Genomic DNA, 19,740 nt, shown 5'->3' on the forward strand with positions numbered 1-19,740 from the left:
CTCCTCCCCGCCGCTTCCTCCTCCTCCTCGCCGCTTCCTCCTCCTCCTTGCCGCTCCCCTTCCTCCTCGCGGCTCCCCTTCCTCCTCGCCGCTCCCCTCCTTCTCACTGCTCCCCCCTCCCCCTTCTCCCCTCTCCTGCCTTCTCTCACTTTGTTTCCTGTCGCCTTTCCTTTTTTTCCATTTTCCTCCCTCATTTCCTTCTCTCCCTCCCCTTCTCCCTCCATGCTATCCTACATTTTTAAAATTTTTTATTATTTTTTTATTTTTATGACGCAGTGTGTCTCTCTGTCACCCAGGCTGGAGTGCAGTGATGTGATATCAGCTCACTGCAATTTCTGCCTCCCAGGTTTCAGTGATTCTCCTGCCTCAGCCTCCTGAGTAGCTGAGACTACAGGCATGCGCCACCATGCCCAGCTAATTTTTGTGTTTTTAGTAGAGATGGGGTTTCGCCATGTTGGCCAGGCTGGTCCTGAACTCCTGACTTTAGGTGATGTGCCTGCCTTGGCCTCCCACAGAGCTGGGATTACAGGCGTGAGCCACAGCGCCTGGCCCAGTCCTTTCTTTTTGTCTTCTCTTCCCACATCTCAGACCCTGCTCACCTTGTTTCCTGCTGCAAAGCCCCATCCCTGGCCGTCTGTGTGAACCAGAATCTAGGGCCTCCTTCATGTTCCAACTTCCATCGTTGAGGCTCACCGGCCCTCCAGGGAGCCTGGGAGAGGAGGCCTGACCCCGGCCTGTCTCCTCCAGAGTGTTCATGTGGGCACAGGCGCCACAGACACCAATAGAAACAACCTCAGTTTTCATCAGCGAGAGAACAACTCTGTAACACGCGACATTTCATTCTAAAGAGCGCTGAACAGCTATTAAAACCGGCTAGTTTGTCTGCATATTGTGCCTGTTGAAACACTGCTTTTACTTCATCTTCACAAGAGCCCTGTGGTAGTGTCATGCCCTCGCACCGCAGGTGGAGAAGCCTGTCTTTCAGACAGACCAAGTGATTTGCTCAAGGTCACAGGACTCAGAAGACACAGTATTAAGTCCAAGAAGCTCACAGTGTTGGGGGAGTCAGGGGGGACAGACACAGAGAGAGGTACTTGGAAAACAACAGCTGAGTGGTCAGTATCGGGCCATAGGTTCACTCAGGTGCTAGGGGAGCCTTAAGAAGGAGGTGGGAGCCGGGGCTTCTGAAGCCCAGCTTATTTTCCACCACAAACACACAAAACTGTATGTTTTGTTAAAAGTTCTCGCAACTATTATGCATTTCTTGTTTTCTCATTGTGGCAACCATCACTGTACCTTATGCATAGGAGGCCCTCAATCAATATTTGTTTGGCTGGCACAAATTAGTGGCTCACACCTCTAATCCCAGCACTTTGGGAGGCTGAGCCAAGAGGATCACAGGAATTCAAGATTAGCGTGGGCAACATAGTGAGACCCTATCTTTACAAAAAATAAACATTTAGCCCAGCATGGTGGTACATGCCTTTAGTCCAGAAGTGTGAGGCTGCAGTGAGCTGTGGTCACACCACTGCACTCCAGCCAGAGTGACAGAGTGAGACCCTGTCTCAAAATATATATCTATTTATTGACTTGTTTGTGCATAGTCACTGAAGATTTGCTAGTCATCTGGTAAACCGTATCAATAAAGCTAGCCAACCAGCATGCATTCGACTCACAGGTGGCTGTTTTGGCGTGTATTACTTGGTTTACCTGTCTACACTGGCAGAGGCAGCCAGATATTTTCCAGGTCTTTATGTACACCATGTAGAGAGGTGTTTTGTTTTGTAAGTAATTGGAAAACAACTTGAAGTCATGTTGAGCCTTTGCATTATCAGTGCTTAGCTGACCGTAGAATGCCATTCTGGAGGAATTACAGAATCGTAGTGGAGGGGCCCTACGGACTACTGAGCCACCTTCCCACTTTACAGGGAAGCCAGGAGGAAGGTTTGAAGAGAGAAATCCAGGGAAATCCTCTGCAGAGTCTGGGCCCCTCCGCACATCTGAAAGCTTTTCTAGGGCCCTAGCCTTTCCTATTTATTGCCTCTGTTCCCCAGGGACAGCCTTATGAAGCTGTGATGATTGATTAAATCCATACATGGCACCGGCCAATAAATTGCAGGTCATTCTTACAGAGTTTATGAGCATGCCATTTTATAGATGGCATTTGTAATGAGGAAAAGGGAACTTAAAAAAACCCATAGCATGTCATTACCCAGCAGCTTCCTTGCCCCGGGCACCTGGCACAGCTGGCTCCCGCCCGTTTCCAGGAGTTTGGGGTGGCCCACTTCACCCGCTCTCTTTAGGGGTCTGGGAGGCCAAGCAAATAATTACAATAATTGTAATTCCTTAGATCTCCATCATGCTGTAGAGTTTACAAAGAACTGTCGGAACCTCTAGGCCATGGCAGAAACTTTATTCTTCAACTTCATAGTGTTTATAGGATTTTTAAAAACAATGTTTATATTCTATTGAAGAAATGGAAATTTGGCAAATGGAGATTTTGTAGATACTAGAATTATACAGATAATTATATTCTATGTTTATTTATTTTTGCATTAATACATAGTTTTTAAATTGCTAACATTAAAAATTTGGGAGATTCCAAATGCAAAAATCTCTCTCTCTGTCTCTGTCTCTCTGTCTCTCTCTCTCTCTCTCTCTCTTTCTCTGTCACCCTCACCTACATTGTGTGCCCCCTGTCTTAGACATGGGTGATACAGTGTAAGTAGAACATTCAAGGAACAGAGTCCGATGTAGAAGACAGCACATAAATATACTAACAAAAAAATCTCAAATAGTAAATGCCATGAGAAGACAAGGACTTAGAAGAAGAATGGATGGTGGTGGTGACAAAGGGGTGGCCTGAGGGGAGGGGTCCTGTGAACTGAGATCTGAGTCATAGGATCAGCTACACGAAACGTGGGGAACAGCATTCTAGGCCCTGGGAACAGCAGGCAAAGTCCTTCGGGAAAAATGAGCTCCATGTGTTGGAGGCAAGGGAGGTGGAGCCATGAAGGCCAGTCTGACAGTCGGCAGGGCCCAGTGTTCCTCTGTGCGGTAGATTTCAGCTGGATCCGGTCAGTGCAACACCAAGGGACAGAAGTTTCTCTGGATTCACACAAGGAGTAAGTAACTGGGAATGGAGAAGAAAAGGGAAATCTGGAAGAAAAATGGAAAAAGTAAAGATTTTATTAACTTTTTTGAGTATTAACACTTCTGTCTCTCATCTCTCTCTTAGATCTCTGCCACACACACACATACACTCCAAGCTTAATAAAACTTTACATATGGATGAGAAATTAATTCTGAAGAACTGAGGTGATGTGGGCTGAAAACACCTCTTATTCTCTCTGCCCCTTCCTCTCTCTCTCCCTTGTTCCCTGTCTTCCTCGCCACCCTCCCATTTTCTCTCTGTCTCTGCCCCCTGCTATTTGTTTTCCAGGCAAATGGGCCATGTTTTTGCTTGGCTAGCCCATTTGCCTAAGAAGTACATTTAGTCTTTAGAAGAGTTTGGTGAAAACCAAGGTGGGTGCAGAGCTAGACAGCCTCATGCCACCTTCTCAATAGGAAATGTGCCACAGACTGCCTTTTCCCCAAAAGAAAGAGACTTTCTTGCTCTGATGAAACTTGCTGGACTATGAGTTATTTTACTTCTTGAGTTCCAAAAGGGAACCTGTGGGCTGAATTCAGCCCATCCCATTAGCACCACACAATGTTTTGTTTAAAAAAATTGCTAACATTAAAATTTTGATAGATTTTTGCATTAAAAAAATCTGTATTTCTGACTCCTCTTCAAAAATGAAGACCTGACAATTCTGGGCAAAGCATCCTGCAGAGCCGCAGTGCTCGGCGTTGGGAAATACAACTTCATTAGACGGGGCATGGTGTCCGCTTCCTGCAGAGCAGCAATGCTCTGGCATCGGGAAACACTACTTCATTAGACAGGGCACGGTGTCTGCGGTGCCATGGCCTCTCCTGCCTTACGACTCCAGTGGTGCCAGGTGATAGTTTCCAGCATCTGTTCTGATGAGTCTGACCTGTGCCTTGGGGTTGTTAACTTCCTTGGATACCATCCCTGGACTCTGTCCAGATCACTCCTCTGGACTCACCAGCCAGATTCACCGGCCCCTGTGGGTGTTACAGCTTGCAACTCCTTTAATACTTGTTTGCAGTCAGTGTTGCTGGTTGCAAAACGTCTGTGACAATTGAGGTGTTTTACACTTGTCTGAAGTGCAGTGGTGTGGAGCGGGGGCAATGTTCTGACTTCAGACCCCCACTTCTCATCACTAGCCACCTATGAACCCTGGCTGGCTTTAGAGTGAATGAGACACGTATCACTTTACTCCTTCAGCCTTTCTGCCAGGACTCATTGTGGCCATTTATAAATGGAAAGAATAGGAAGGGATTTATTGTCCTCAGGGTTTATTTTATAAAGATGAGGATTCTGAACTCACATCTGTTCTTTGTATAACAGATGTTATTTCCTTTTACAATTTTTTTTTTCCCAGATGACTTGAATAACAAGTCAGTGAGGTTTCCTCCTCTTCATAGAATGAATATCCTAGATTTTAGGGGGAAAAAAGCACAGTAGGAGTGAAAATGAATGTTTTTGATTTTTGCATTTCAGATTCTTAATATTATATCTTAATAGTTTAGCACTGTCCCCACTGGAAATCAACTGAAGTCAGGCGTTACTTTCTAACATGCTACTTGATTTAGAGAGGGTTACTTTATTTAGATAGTAACAAGGCACTTAAGTTATTGTTTAGATACTTCTCTTTAGCTCATATTACAAAGTTAACTTTGTTCTTGGCTTACCTTTTGAACTTGCACACGTAAAACTGAAGGGACAGATGCAAACTGAAGAGTGGAACCAGTGATCTGGACATGTGCAGGTTTTGGCACCCTGCGGACAAAAATTCACATACTAGATGGAGTGCGTCAGTTCTGATCTGAAAGTCTGCTGTGCTCATGACTACCTATGGCACTTCAATTGTGAAAGCAACTCTTAAATATTTCTAAAGGAATACAGACTGAAAAATTCAAATAGAACAAAAAGATAATTAATATAGATATTCTTACACCTCGCACTCAGTTTTTCAATTTTTTCACTCCCCAGATACCAATATTGGTTTCTGGGGTGTCTATCCACACATCTCTCTCTCTTCTTTTTTCCATCCCTGCCCTAAACCAATTGTATTTTACACAAATAGCTCATAGTATACACATTTTTCTCACTTTAATTTTTAAAAACTAAGCAATATGAATTGAAGAACATGCCATCTCAGTGAATTTATGAACCTTGGAATTCGTCCCAGCTGTACTCCAGGCCAATGTGTGGATGTGCCATATTTAGCAACTGCTCTGTAGATGGGCATTAGGCTATTCTCAGGTTTCTGATACTATTGAAAAATTCTGCAACAAACAAGCCTTGCATAGAGGTCTTTGATCATATGTAAGAGTATATCTCTAGAATAAATTCCTAGGAGTGGAATTACTAGATCTAAGGGAATATACAGTTAAAATTGGGAGAGATATTGCCGAATTACCCTTCAGAAAGGGTGTACTAGTTTGAACTCCCATCGAAAATGGTTTGAACTCCCGTCAAGAACTTGCCAGCTTAGTATAGCTAACTTTCTGCTTGCCAGTCTGATAGGTGAACTCTGAAAGGCTCATTGTTGTTTAGTATACTTTTTAAACTTATGAACAAGGTGGGGCATCGTTTAATATATTTATACAGAATTTGTATTTCTTTTGCATTAAACTATTTGATTATCTCCTTTGCCTCAATATTCTGTGGGTTCTTTTTAATAGTAGGAGTTTTACGAATATAATACATTTAATACCTCTAAAAAGAATCGGTACACTTCTGTAATATGTATTATATAAACATCACTCTGGTTTGATTTTGCTTGATTTTTTTTTCTGCATAGAAAATTTAAAAAGGTATGTTGTCAAAAGTATAGCCTGTTTTCTGCAGAAGCTTTTGTGTTTGATTTTATTACATGTAAATTTTGATCTATCTGCAGATTGTTCTGGTATAAAGAGTGAGGTTAGGATCTTAATTTTTTCCAGGTGGTGAACTGGTTCCAGTGCCTTTGTGGAATGATATTTCTCCTCTAATTTAAAAGACCACCTTTGGGGCCAGGTGCATTGGGTCACGCCTGTAATACCAGCACTTTGGGAGGCCACGGCGGGTGGATCATCTGAGGTCAGGAGCTTGAGATCAGTCTGGCCAACATGGTGAAACCCCGTCTCTACTAAAAATGCAAAAATTATCCAGACGTGGTGGTGGTTGCCTGTAATCCCAGCTACCTGGGAGGCCGAGTCAGGAGAATCACTTGAAGCCAGGAGGCGGAGGTTGCAGTGAGCCGAAATCGTGCCACTGCACTCTAGCCTGGGCGACAACAGCAAAACCCTGTCTCTAAAAAAAAAAAAAAGGACTACCTTTATCACAAACTAAATTTCCGAATGTACTTGGCGTCTTGGTGGACTTTTCTCCCTCTGCACTGTCTATCCGTGTGTAGCTGTGAGCTGTCTTTATTGTAGTTTTACGCTGTGACTTACTGTTGTGAGTGCTAATCTCCTCTTTATTGTCTTCTGTTTCTTCTCCAGATTTTCTTTTTATATAAACTCAATAATCGGATAACTCTCCCACAAAAATTCTCTCAGTATTTTTACAACAAATTTCCTAATACTTATAGATTCAAGTATAGTTTATGACATTGAGTCGGCTTTTCCATGAATAGGTTGAATCCTTCATGCATTCAAGGGTTCTTTCATATCCCTCAGAATTATTTTTTGTTTTCTTTGTAGAAATCTTGTACAACTCTTATTCTTGTGTTTGTAAATATTTTCTTTTTGTTGGCTGCATTTATAAGTGAGAACTTTTTTGATAGCATTATTGTTGGAATGCAGGAAAGCAGTTGACATTTGTATATTAAATTTGTATAAGCCTCCTTGCTAAATTCTTTTATTGTTTGTAATAGTTTTCCACTTTGGCTATCAGGCATACATCATTTGAAAATAATGATCTTACTATCTCCTCTTTAAAAAGTTTCTTTTAGAACAAGGAATAACACAGAGATTATTAGTTTGTACTTTTCTGTGATTCAGGAGTCATTTGGGACAGTTGATTATTATGTAGTCATCTGGACCATTATTTCCACTTCTGGGAATGAATCATGGAGGACTAATCCAAGAGAAGACTAAAATTGTATGCATAAAGCCACTCCTGCCAGCGCCACCTGGACGAGTAAGGAAGGGAAACTATTGATTGTTCATTAGCAGGGGAACGGTCAGACCTGTTTCGGGGCTGCCACTCAAGAGATTGTCACCCAAACTTAATTATGAAGGCTAGCTAGAAACAAAGAAACAGTTCATACAGCATTCAGTGAGAAGGGCAGGTCAGAAAACAATATACCTGCGTAAGTCATGTCACCAAAGTACAATGATCATGGAGGAAAGTTTGGACTGAGTAGTGCTCAGTGTGGAGGAAGCGTGGAGGGAAAATAGAATGACAGAATAACACTCAGAAAGTCTTGTCTGTGAATATTGCATCTACAATGAACTGGTGGTGTGATTTTGTGCAAGACGTTCGTTTATTGTCTTTATGAATTGGCCAATAATTCAGTTCTCTTATAAATTATTGTTAGAATGAAATGAGGAAGTGTTTATGAAGTACTTCAGTGTCTGGCATATTATTCATGTTAGTTTTTTTTTTCCTCTTTTAAAATGATTTTTACCTGTATTCTATTGTGTGATTACAATTAGATATTAACTCTAATACAATGGTAAATTATAGCAGGTTATGGAACATTCTTATCTTTTTCCTGACACGAATGGGCATGCCTCTAGTGTGTCACCAGTAAGTACAGTGGCTTCTGTTTTCATGCAGTAAGAGGCACCTGTTCCTATTTACCCTGTTTTGTCCAGTTAAGGAACTATTTGCCATCTTCTGATTGAAGAGTTTCTTTTCTTAACCAGTAGTGTGTATTGAATTATTAAACACGCTTTCAGCATCTCCCATAGTCCTAGTGATCCTTTTACTCTTCCCCCACAATGCGTATGCTAAGCAGTTCTAATCCTGTAGTTCTTTCCTCCCTAATGATGATTTAAAACTTTTTTTCTTTTTTCTCCAAGGATTTCAGGTCTTGGCATCTGCTTCCCATTACTGGCCACTGGAGAATGTGGATGGAATCCATGAACTTCAGGATACAACTGGAGGTAGAGACACAGGTGCTGAGAGTAGTTGTGGGCCTGGGAATCCCAGGGCCATGGGGACACAGGTGCTGAGAGCGGCTGGGCCCAGGGGATCCCAGGGCCATGGGGACACAGGTGCAGAGAGCGGCTGGGCCCAGGGGATCCCAGGGCCATGGGGACACGGGTGCTGAGAGCGGCTGGGCCCGGGGATCCCAGGGCCATGGGGGACATGGGTGCTGAGAGCGGCCGTGGGCCCGGGAATCCAAGGGCCATGGGGGACATGGGTGCTGAGAGCGGCTGTGGGCCCAGGAAACCCAGGGCCGTGGGGGACATGGTGCTGAGAATAGCTGGGCCCAGAAATGCCAGGGCCACTGGGGGACATGGGTGGTAAGAGTGGCTGCGGGCCCAGGAATCCCAGGGTCATCAGGGGAGCAGATGTGAACAGAATCAGCTTTGAAGCCAGGGTGATAGAGATGAACAAATACTTGTATAACTTCCCTTTATAATTATTTCAAAGCTTTGTATTTTGTGTAGAGATGGGGTCTTGCTGTGTTTCCAGGCTGGTCCCAAGCTCCTGGCCTCAGCAATCCTCTTGCCTTGGCTTCCCAAAGTGCTGGAATGACAGGTGTGAGCCACTGTGCCAGACCACAAAGTATTTTACTAGAACTTTTAAAGAGAGAGAGAGAGCTATTACATATTGAGTGGCAGAGTTTCTGATTCAAAATACAATTAAAATGTGCATTTTCCCCAACAACCTTGAAACAGAAGCTGCCATGAGAATGCCTCTACGTACGGGTCCAGGTGTCTCTTTTCTGGGTGGAAAGGACTGGTATCATCTGCATGCTGGCCAGGGGCCTATTTGAAGCAGATGTCTGAGGTCATGCCAACTAAGACCAACTCACATATTTGAAGGGCCCCTGTTTCATTCAGCAAATGCACCCCCACCTACCAATCAGCTTCTCCACACATCAGCTCCATTTGAAAAGATTAAGCATTGCCTAAGATGTTTCCAGTGAGATCCAATTTCAAAAAGTCTCTGTTTGAGTTAATTCAGACATTTGCTGGTAGGAGAAACCTCACATCTTCCTGGGTATTTTTTTCCCCCTTTCTAATAAGGACTTTTTAAGAACTGTTGAGCCAGGTGCAGTAGCTCATGCCTGTAATCCCAGCACTTTGTGAGGCCAAGGCAGGTGGATCACCTGAGGTTGGGAGTTTAAGATCGGCCTGATCAACATGGAGAAACCCCGTCCCTACTAAAAATACAAAAATTAGCTGGGTGTGGTGGTGCATGCCTGTGATCCCTGCTACTTGGGAGGCTGAGGGAGGAGAATTGTTGGAACCCAGGTGGTAGAGGTTGCAGTGAGCTGAGATTGCACCATTGCACTCCAGCTAGGGCAACAAGAGCGAAACTCTGTCACAAAAAACAAAACAAAAAACTGTAAGCTTTGTATGACTTAGGACGGTTTTCCATTTTTATTGTTATTACTGATTGCTCTTGACCGTGTCAGATGAGTGAGGTGTCTGGCGAGGTTTTACTGTACAGCAGTCCTAGCACGTGCTTCAGTCCCTCTTGTTCTGGTTCTAGGGGAGACATTTTATTTTTAAAGCTGTATATTGCCAGTGACTGTGCTTTCCATACCAGCACACTGGCATTTTCCTTACTCCCGTGATTTAACATGTTGCTGGACATCACTGCTAAAGCTTCTGAAATGTTCCCTTAAAATTTGCAAATTGAGAACCATCAGCGCTGCCTCTGGTGCTGCTGTTCTCACAGTTGAGGAGAGTGTGCTCCGTGAAGGGCACTTGCATGGTGCCACGAGCTCTCCGCCCACATCGGTCTCGTCTGCCTGCCTGTAGGGCAGCAATATGGCCACAATTGGAAACCACCCTAGAGCCAGATGTCTCTTCCAAATGGTTGGCCTGGCGGGGCTGAAAAAGCCCCTGTGCGAGTTTGTTTCACGACTGGCTCGGGCTCAAACAAACCATGTTCTCTTGCTGGCATCTAGTTTTCTTTCCTCAAGGCCTTTATTTTAAAGCTGTGGAAAGGAAGTCGTTTCATCCAGTGGTAATGCATTCTTGAAACAGCTCCCTGTTTCAGGACCCAGCAACTAAAAGGCTAGGAGTTGTTTCAAACAAGAGTGGGAATAACTATCTGTGTCTTTCTCTCCTCACCCCATACCTGAATTCATTGTAGTGGCTTAAATCAGTAACTCTCAGCGCTTTGAAACCTTTACTTACGAAAAATTCTTCTCTCGAGGTGATACAATTACACAGATGCAGTTACACACTGTGGTTGCATTTTGTTCCCTGAAGGTACTGACTTCCAGTAAAGCCCTAATATATCAGTGTTTGTCCTGGACACCGCAATGGTGAAGGTTTCTCTGCACATCCCTCCTGGAGGCATTCTCTAGGTTGTAATGCAATGCTGGCATATTTCAATTTGATTGCTGGCTTCTTAAGGGAAAAAAGAAAAGAATAGACTCCATCAGCACATTTTGCTGCTGGGGACAGGTGAATGGCTTTGGCAAGCCTTTTGAGGACATGCAGCTTTGTTGTTTGTTGCTGAATTCTCCGTTGTTTTGTCCACCTGTCATCTTCTCATGCAGTCATTTTCATGCAGAGTATCTGTCTCATTGGTTCTTGTGACATTGTAACCATTCATCCTTTTGTTGAGCCTTTGTTATAAGTGGCCAGGTTCAATTTCATATCTCTCAACTAAGTATCCGCATAGGTGTTGGAGCCAGAAAATTAGAACTGTTGCTTGCGGCCAAATTCAGCAGCCATCACGCCCTGGTGTGGGAACTGAGTGGGGCCGCTGGAGTGGCCGAGCTGCTGACTAAAGTAAACAGGGTGGGTGGGGGTGTGAGGTCCAAACAGAAAGTCCAGCGTGCTCTTGGATGAGAGAGCCCCTCCTACTGCAGGTTGAGAGATATGTTGGTCCCATTTGTCTTTTGTCTCACTCATGTGCTGTGCTTTTTCTTTTTGTGTTTCACCCAGCGTCCCGAGCCCACAAGCTCACTGTGCTTCCCTCCCGTAATTCCACCTTTGTGTATTCCAATGACTCTGCCTACTCAAATCTCTCTGCAACCGTAGGTGAGCATTTATGGACTTGTGTTCTTCGTTCTGTCACGTTTGGATCTACAATGAATCCTAAGGCCAATTCTATTTGGTAGTAGCTGAATTCACCATGTCTTGGCTAGCAAGCGAGCACATGTCCCAGTCAAGAGAGCAGATCCAGGTTGTTAAAGAATCACCACTAGGGTTAAGTCTAAAGGAAGACTGCAGTACATTAGAACAGGGGTCCCCAGTCCCTGGGCCACAGACTGGTACCAATCTGTGACCTGTTAGGAACCAGGCTGCACAGAGGAGGTGAGCAGTGGGTGAGAGAGAAGCTTCATCTGTATTTGCAGCTGCTCCCCATCACTCGCATTACTGCCCGAGCTCCACCTCCTGTCAGATCAGCAGGGGGCACTCGATTCTCCTGGGAGCGCCAACCCTATTGTGAACTGCGCATGCAAGGGATCCAGGCTGCACACTCCTTATGAGAATCTCATGCCTGATGATCTGTCACTGTTTCTCATCACTCCCAGACGGGACTGCTAGTTGCAGGAAAACAAGCTCAGGGCTCCCACTGATTCTACATGATGGTGAGTTGTAGAATTATTTCGTTATATGTTACAATATAATAATAATAAAAATAAAGTGCATGATAAATGTCATGCACTTGAATCATCCCAAAACCACCCCCCCACCCCATGCATGGAAAAATTGTCTTCCATAAAACTGGTCCCTGGTGCCAAAAAGGTTGGGGACCACTAAACTGGAGGGTATATATATTCCTTCAGTTCCCAGGGGTCTTCTAAGTCAGCTGCTTGTTTTCAGAACAAAATAGACGCAAGAGGATGGATTATCTTCTTTGGGGGAGGAAAAGCGTACCGTTTTAATGGAAAACTCAGGTTCATTTAAAAATACCTCATCAAACATTTGATTTCTTAAAAACATTAAAATCAGCATTTCTTCTGTAGCTGAATTAAAAAAAAAATCATTGGAAGCTGTTTGTGAAACATACATCCATGAGAATCATGGCTAGATTACTGTCTTATTTGATGACCTCCGGAGCCTACATGGCTTATACTTTTCTTGTGAAGCTCAGAGCAAAAGGGTAGTAGCAACTGAGGCATTTACTAGATCAGTGTAGAAGCCAGTTCTGACCCCGTCAGCCTTATCCTGTGATCCTTTTCAGCACGTAAGCTGACTGCTCTTTCAACTGTGAGATGACTGGCTTCCAAAATTAATGTTGCCAATCAAACAGTATGACTTAGGGGTTTACACAGCGTAGCCCATTTACGCAACTACTAGCGATCCATTTAACTTTGCAATATATAGGCCTCCCCCAGAAAGATGGGATAAAATTTAAAAATGAGCGTAAAAGCAGTAAGGAAAAACATGGAGGTCCCTCGAGTTGGTTATCCCTGTGACAGTGGAGCTAGAAAGACTGAGCTGTGGTTGCGGTCAGGTCCACAGACCCTGTTAGCTCTCCCATGTGTCTTCAGCTGGGCCGACGGCTGCCAGAGGCATAGGCATCCTTCTCCTCGGCCTGTATGTTAGCAAAGATCTCTGAGCGATATGACCCCAGTTCCTAATAAAAGCCTGCTCACTCCTGATTTTTATAGCCTTCACTAATCTATTCTGTAAACCATTTACCCCACACCCTCACTGTCAGATACTTTGGCCATGGGAACGGGACATGACAAGATGATTAGTTGGGCAGGGCCCCTCGGGATTTGTGGCCAGCTGGTCTTGTCACCTGCAGGCTCTCCTGGGACTATGCAAAATGTTACCTGAGGTTTTCCTCCTAGCGCCTGAAGATGGGTTCTGCTAAAATCCCGAATCCACCTGTCTAGGATCAGGGGATTTCAGTTAAAACTCAAAAGGAGAAGGAATTCAGCTGTAGTTTCACATTCACACTTGGACTGAAATGTTCCACTTGGAACACTCAGCGTGAGGACGGGAGTGGGGAGGGCTCAAAAAGCAGGTCGGTGCAAAGTCCAGGAGAGGAGGCTGTTATCACACCAAGCTTGATAACCCATCTGTTGGCAAATATCACAATTCTCACGTTATCATGCGACATGATATGCAATGTGAAATGCATATGCAAAGGACTGTATGTGTTTGTATGTAATACATGCATATTATATACAAATATGTGAATATAATTCAATATTAATGTTTAATCTAACATGCATTATTTAGAATTTAATTACTAATAAATATTACTGATGCTATGAATATTAATATAGAATACTCTATGATGTTATAAATATATAATTAGAAAATAATACTGCATACTTACACATAAGTTATTTGTAGGTCTGACACACATCTTCAGACTTTTAATCTCAGAAGGTTATTAACATATTATGTTGTCATTTTTCTTCCTTAGATATTATGGAAGGGAAGGTCAACAAAGGCATTTACCTGAAAGAGGAAAAGGGAGTCACGCTTCTCTATTACGGCAGGTACAATAGCTCCTGCATTAGCCAGCCAGAGCAGTGTGGCCCTGAAGGTGAGTGGCTGATCCCTGTGGCATCTTTATATGCATTTCACTGTCAGGGAGCACCTGCTCCTCTGGTAACTGGCAGATGTGAACCTGAGGTTCTCATCAGTTGCAGAATGTGTGAGAATGTGTCAGAATGTTAATGGATTGCAGGGTGGGGAGGGACGAATACAGGCAGGGAGATTGCTAAGCAGAGACTTGTCCTGGAGGCTGAAGTTATAACATCTCCTTATAGAGATGTGAGATCAAAATACTTAATCTCATAAAGGAGGAAAAAAAAACCTTTCTGAAAAACAGACTCAGTGATGTCACGCTGGGTGTTGGATAGGGCCGTGGCACTGGTGGGAAGGAAATTGATGGCATGGCTCCTGTGGTGTTATTTCTGGCTCTGGGATGTTGACGGTGATCAGGCGGGGCCACCCACTAACACTTGTGCCTGGTTTTGGTTCTTTTATGTTCATCGAGAGGGGCTGGGCCGTGGCTAGAACTGTCCCGGCAAGTGGTGCACGTCTGTGGCCAAAGTAATGCCGTGGGCAGTGCCCAGAGACGCAGAAGAAAAGCCGGACTCGACTTGCTTTCGTTTGCTTTTACCAGGTGAAGTGTAACCTGCTATCTGGGATCTAGGCTTCAGGCCGTGCACATCTGGGCCACATTGCGAATTTTCTGGGAAATCGTTCTCTGTCATCCAAACCAACTCGGAGCTTTCAAGTTCCTTTCTCCTAGGCAAAATGAAAATTATGATCTCTAGGGAGGAACAAAGCTTCATGCAGGCCTTGTATGAAGCTCTAAGGCGTTCTGGACATCAGATGGCCTTCTGTGATGAGTGCATTGTACACGATTCTAGGGCAATACGGACTACGTTCCAATAAAAATAAACGGAAGCTTAGCAAAAACGTGGGAGGGTGTGTTTTGGGCTTTGTGGAAACCAGAATTTTGAGCAATGGTTATAAGGCCCTAAACCCATGGTCATGTTTACAAACTCATAGTTTGAGCTGTTCCTGAGTTCAAACAGCTTCATAAACATCCCAGGCTTATTTATTTTTACAAAGTAAAAAACAACCATGGGCTTGCGTGGGCTTGCGTGGGCTTGGTGGCAGGGGAGAGTACTAGAGAGTAATATGCGCTCCTGGGTCGCCCCTTCCTTGCCTTGGATTTGGGAAGGGTGGGTGTCTCTGCGGTGGCTTTTTCTGGGTTTTTAGGGAGCGGCTTCTCTTTGGAGTAGAGGCATCCTGAAAGCTCCAGCAACCACATTGCAGTTGATCTCATTGGAGGACAAGGATGGTGCAGGTGCCACGGGTCCTGATGGCTGGGACGATCACAGATTAATACCTGGGAAGGGAGACTGTGATGGGATCAGCGGGAAATTAAAGCTACTGGACAAGTTTTATCTGCACGCTGAGGTCACACATGAGCGGCCTTTGCGCTGATTCTGGCCGGTGGCTGTGTTCAGTTGGACAGGCATGGGGCTAATATTTTAAAATTAGCTGTCAACATTGAAAAATAGGAGATTTTCACAGATTTGCAGTTTTTCTTGAGAAGTATCTCCTGACTTCTCTGGCTGGCTGGAGCTAAGTGGTGGTGGCACTGGGCTTCCATCTCCAGTTCTCCTCAGCCCCCACCAGACTTCTTGACTCTTCCATCCATCTTCAGGTTGAGCAGAGCCTGTCCACAGCATGAGCTCTGGGGCCAGAAGGCCTGGGTTCCACTCCCGGCTCTGACCCATTCTGTGGGCAGCCACTTCCTCCCTCTGAAAAGTCTTACCTGTAAAATGAGTCAATAGAAGCACCTTTCCATGGAGCTGCTGTGAAGACTGAAAGAGCCGTCACAGTGTATTCCTGCTGCATGGTTGGTCCAGCTGTCGAGAGGCCGTTTGGGTTTATCTCTCCTGTGTTAATGATTCCAAGCTTCCCCTTCTTCACTTGGATATCTTTTCTAATAAGAACACCACGTGGCCTGCTTTGAGGGTGCCCCTCTGACGGGCTGTTGTGGCTGAGCTGGCCGTAACAGCTGCATGCCGTGTTGAGCCCCGACTCTGCACCAATCCTTGTCGACTCTGCTCTGCTTCTAATTCCAGAACATGTATTCACTCATTTCATCCCCCAACAACCTGGGTGTCAGAAAGAGCCATGAACTCGGGCTTCGTGTTCCACAGTGGATAATTTCTTGTGTGTCATGGTTAAGTGGAACGTGTAAGATATTTTTGTGTGGCCACTCTCTTTAGAGCATGACCAGATGTAAAAGCTGGGGGTGCGGTGGCTCACACTTGTAATCCCAGTGCTTTGGGAGGCAGAGGCAGGACGACTGCATGAGCCCGGGTGTTCAAACTCACACTTTGTCTCTAATTTAAAGAAAACGAAAAGAAAGGAAACGAAGCTAGGAAACCTTCACTGAATGCTGGCTGGGTGAGAGGATGCTCTCTGGAGGCCTGATGCAGATACGGAGGAGAGGTGGGGCTGGGTCTCATTGTGCCGGCTGGGTCTTGAGTTCAGCCTCACCAGGTGATGGGGGCGGGGGAGCCGTGAGCCTGCGCAAGGGTCACTGCGTGCCTTTCCCACTTTCTCTGCCATAACCTGGGCTCACGCGGACTCTCCTGGGGCCCTGATGAGCTTGTATTTCTGTGTGCAGGGAGAACAAGAGGCGAACAGGGAAGAGCTACCCAGCATTTTCCAAATTAAAGTCCATGTAGCAGGAGTTAGATGAGGTCTTCTTGGGGTCCTTGGAACAAGTAAAACAAAAATACAATGGGCGCATTGTATTTTTAAACACAGAAATGTGTTTTTATATATATTATTTAAGAGATTCCAGTAAGCAGTGAGCTTTAAAAATGGGTTGATTTAAAGGAAAATATTCCCTAAGAATCGTAATTCAGGTAGTATTCAGATCTGATGAAAGTTGTGAATGATAAAAGCATGGGAAGCATTGGATTTGCCTTTTCAGATGTGTTGCGTGAGCCCACCTCCACACTCACTCCTGTGGGCACGAACATCATCTGTTACAACAAAAGCAACAGTTTAATAGAGAAAGGCTTCCCAGCCTCTGCCCGGCAGGCCCACGGCTTTTATATTTCCTACTTCCAAATCCGCATGTGGTCTTTGTTCATATTTTCAGCCGATTTTGAAATAAATAATGTTTTAGGAGCCAGGGTTGAAGCTGAGAAACGAGGCTGTCCCCCTAGGCTGCCCATAGAAGGCAGAGGTCCCTGCTGCAGCCCCTGCTCTAGGCCCTCCCACCACCCCTGCTTCTTCCAGCCTCTCTCTGCTGCTTGTCTGCCTGCCTCCATTCTAGGAGCTACCGTGGGTCCTGTCTTTTGGCAGACGGTGCCTTCTGGGGACATTTTCTTGAGGCCACTTGCTGCTAATGGGGGAAGCTTTGGAGGACATTGTAGAGAAAAAGACTATTTGGAACCCTGAACATTCTTGAACGTTAAGCTTAGAAAACACAGTCTGTTCCTCCAATACTCAGGATTCTCCCTTTCAACTCCCCTGGCCAGTGAGCACACAGGTGGGGAAACTGAAAATAGGAAGGGTCCCTTGCTGGAATGTTCTAGCACCTTCTTTCACCTACCTGGAGACCTTGAAGGCTCAGCTCAAGTGTAATCTTTAGAGGGATGAGCTCTAGTCCAGGTGAAGTCCTCTGTCTCACGTCCTCATCACTCCCTCTACATTTCTTCCTAGAACTTGCACCGCTGATGATGGCCTGTCATTTCTTTCTCCCTTACTTGGTCTTCAGCTCAGTGAGGATGAGCACTGAGTCTGTCTCGCCACTGCTGAGTTCTCAGGGCCTGGCACAGCATAGATGCTGCACATTGAATGCATCTCCATCCAGGGAATACTGAACAAGGGCCACTCACGACTCCTGGAGAAGTCATTTCTCCAACACTGACCCTGTAGTCAATACTGACCATACACTCAAGGATGTTGCTAGGAGGTAGATCTCATGTGAAGTTTCTGACCACAGTAAAATAAAGTTAAATGAAAGAAAACTGATTGCATAAAATCCAAAAAAGGTCATTTCCAGCACCAAGGTGCAAATCATTAGGTAATTCTCTCTTACTCTCATTTCTTCCTCTGATTTATTGCTATGTCAGTTAAGATAATGTTATTTGATACAATAAGTAAGAGCATGGACAGCGGCAGAAAAAGAAGCCTATTGCATTGTTGGACTCCTCTGACTTTTAGTGTCTTATTTCTGATATTGGGCTAAATTCTGTCTCAAGTAACTTCCGCCCATTGCTTCAAGTTCCAGCATTACTGGTAGCTCCTGGGAAAGGCAGCCTCTTTGATTAGCCCCTCAGCTTCACCTTCCTCCCTCTGTGAATGTTTCCTTCACATTTTTCTCACATACATTAGGAACCTCCTCTGCTTATAAACCCTAGGGAGCTCCTGAAGTCCCGGAGCAGCAGCTGGAACATCTCCGAATAGCCCTTCCCCTCTTCTCAGCTTCTAGTTGACTTTTTTCCCCTTTGCATTCGTTTCCTAAATTTAAAAAACTGTCAACGATGTGCTAAAATATTTGCAGGTGGAGTTTCAGGATAGGAATTTCCAGAGGGACCTGGGGGACAAATGGGGATCTAGCTACTGTCTTCCTCAGGGGATCTGGGGTCAGGGGGCTCGGAGGCCTGTGAAGCAGGTGATCCTCAGAGAAGCATTCACTAAGCACACTCCTTGAACGGATGGGGAAACTGAGGCCCAGAGAGGATGCAGGATGAGCCTGAGCTGCACGATGCTGTGGTACAGCGCGTCTCCAAGCACAGCTCATAGGGCCTGGGCAGCGGCAATCGCAGGCTGCAGACTGTGGCAGCTCCCAGCCCCAACCTGGACGTGCTGGTTCCAAGTCTCAGTGGGTGAGGCCCGGAATCTGTGAACAGCTTTTAGCCGTTCTCCCCAGGTGATTCTCGCATCTCACGTGATACCACATCCCGGAACTGGCTGCGGCTGACTATACGTGCTTGGGTTGGTGGGTGCTGTGTTGATCTTCTGTTTTTATAGTGAGACTCTCTAGATTGTCTCCAGCCAGGTGGGCAGATCCAAATACCCTAGTCCACCAGGTTTCCAGAAATGGAGCCTCTCACGGTGCTTTTAGTGTTTTTCTTTTAAAATTAACCTTCCACTCTGGCGGGCACGATGGCTCATACCTGTAATTCCAGCACTTTAGGAGGCTGAGGCAGGAGGATTCCTTGAACCCAGGAGTTTCAGAACAGCCTGGGCAACATAGGGAGACCCCATCTCTACAAAAAAAAAAAAAAAAATGGCCAGGCATAGTGGCCTGTGCCTGAAATCCCAGGCTGAGGCAGGAGAATCATTTGAACCTGGGAAGCAGAGGTTGCAGGGAGCTGAGATCACACCACACAAAGTGAGACTGTGTCTTAAGATAAAAGAAATTACCAGGGCATGCTGGTGTGTACCTGTGGTCCCAGCTACTCAGGAGGCCAAGGCGGGAGGAACACTTAAGCCCAGAAGGTCAAGCCTGCAGTGAGCCATGTTGTACCACTGCCCTCCAGCCTCGACTACAGGGCAAGACCCCGTCTCAAAAAATTCAAACTTTATATATGGGAAAGTTTTATTTAAAAACCTATACTTCTGACTTCTCTAAAAATATCAGAACTCCTCCCCTGTACCCCACTGGCAGCAGCCGGTCAGGGGTAAGGAGTGACACCCCCACCTTAGGCAGGGCCAGCCTTTTCCAGATGTCCTCAGCCTGCAGGACTCTGCTGTTCCTTGCTGCGGCTAAAGGCAGTGGCCATTCCCCAGGATGGCCTGCGTGTGGCTTTCTTAGAGGAGCACGGAAAGGGGAAAGGGAAAAATTTCTTATTCCTGTAGGGAAAGTGAGTGGTGCACAGCCCCAGGCATTTCAGAACCGATTAAAGTGGGTCTTTTGGGTGGGGCAGGAGTGAGAATTTTTTTTTTTTTTTTTTTTTTTTTTTTGAGTTGGAGTTTCACTCTTGTTACCCAGGCTGGAGTGCAATGGCGCGATCTCGGCTC

General features: G+C 45.3%; 1 protein-coding gene across 5 annotated transcripts in view; it reads left to right on the forward strand.

The window, feature by feature from the left end:
- Positions 1 to 19,740, forward strand: part of ADGRD1 (adhesion G protein-coupled receptor D1) — a 171,753-nt gene that overhangs the window by 4,579 nt on the left and 147,434 nt on the right. For 2 of the 5 annotated variants that reach the window (XM_032244483.1, XM_032244487.1), the window contains exons 3-5: positions 8,143 to 8,238; positions 11,200 to 11,295; positions 13,646 to 13,768. In XM_032244483.1, coding sequence (XP_032100374.1) covers positions 8,143 to 8,238; positions 11,200 to 11,295; positions 13,646 to 13,768 — 315 coding nt within the window. The remainder of the gene's footprint in view (positions 1 to 8,142; positions 8,239 to 11,199; positions 11,296 to 13,645; positions 13,769 to 19,740) is intronic. The other 3 variants (XM_032244484.1, XM_032244485.1, XM_032244486.1) reach the window with 3 other exon arrangements.

This window comes from Sapajus apella, unplaced genomic scaffold (genome assembly GCF_009761245.1).
Source record: "Sapajus apella isolate SASKATOON/1434 unplaced genomic scaffold, GSC_monkey_1.0 scaffold2, whole genome shotgun sequence".
Taxonomy (NCBI): Eukaryota; Metazoa; Chordata; class Mammalia; order Primates; family Cebidae; genus Sapajus; species Sapajus apella.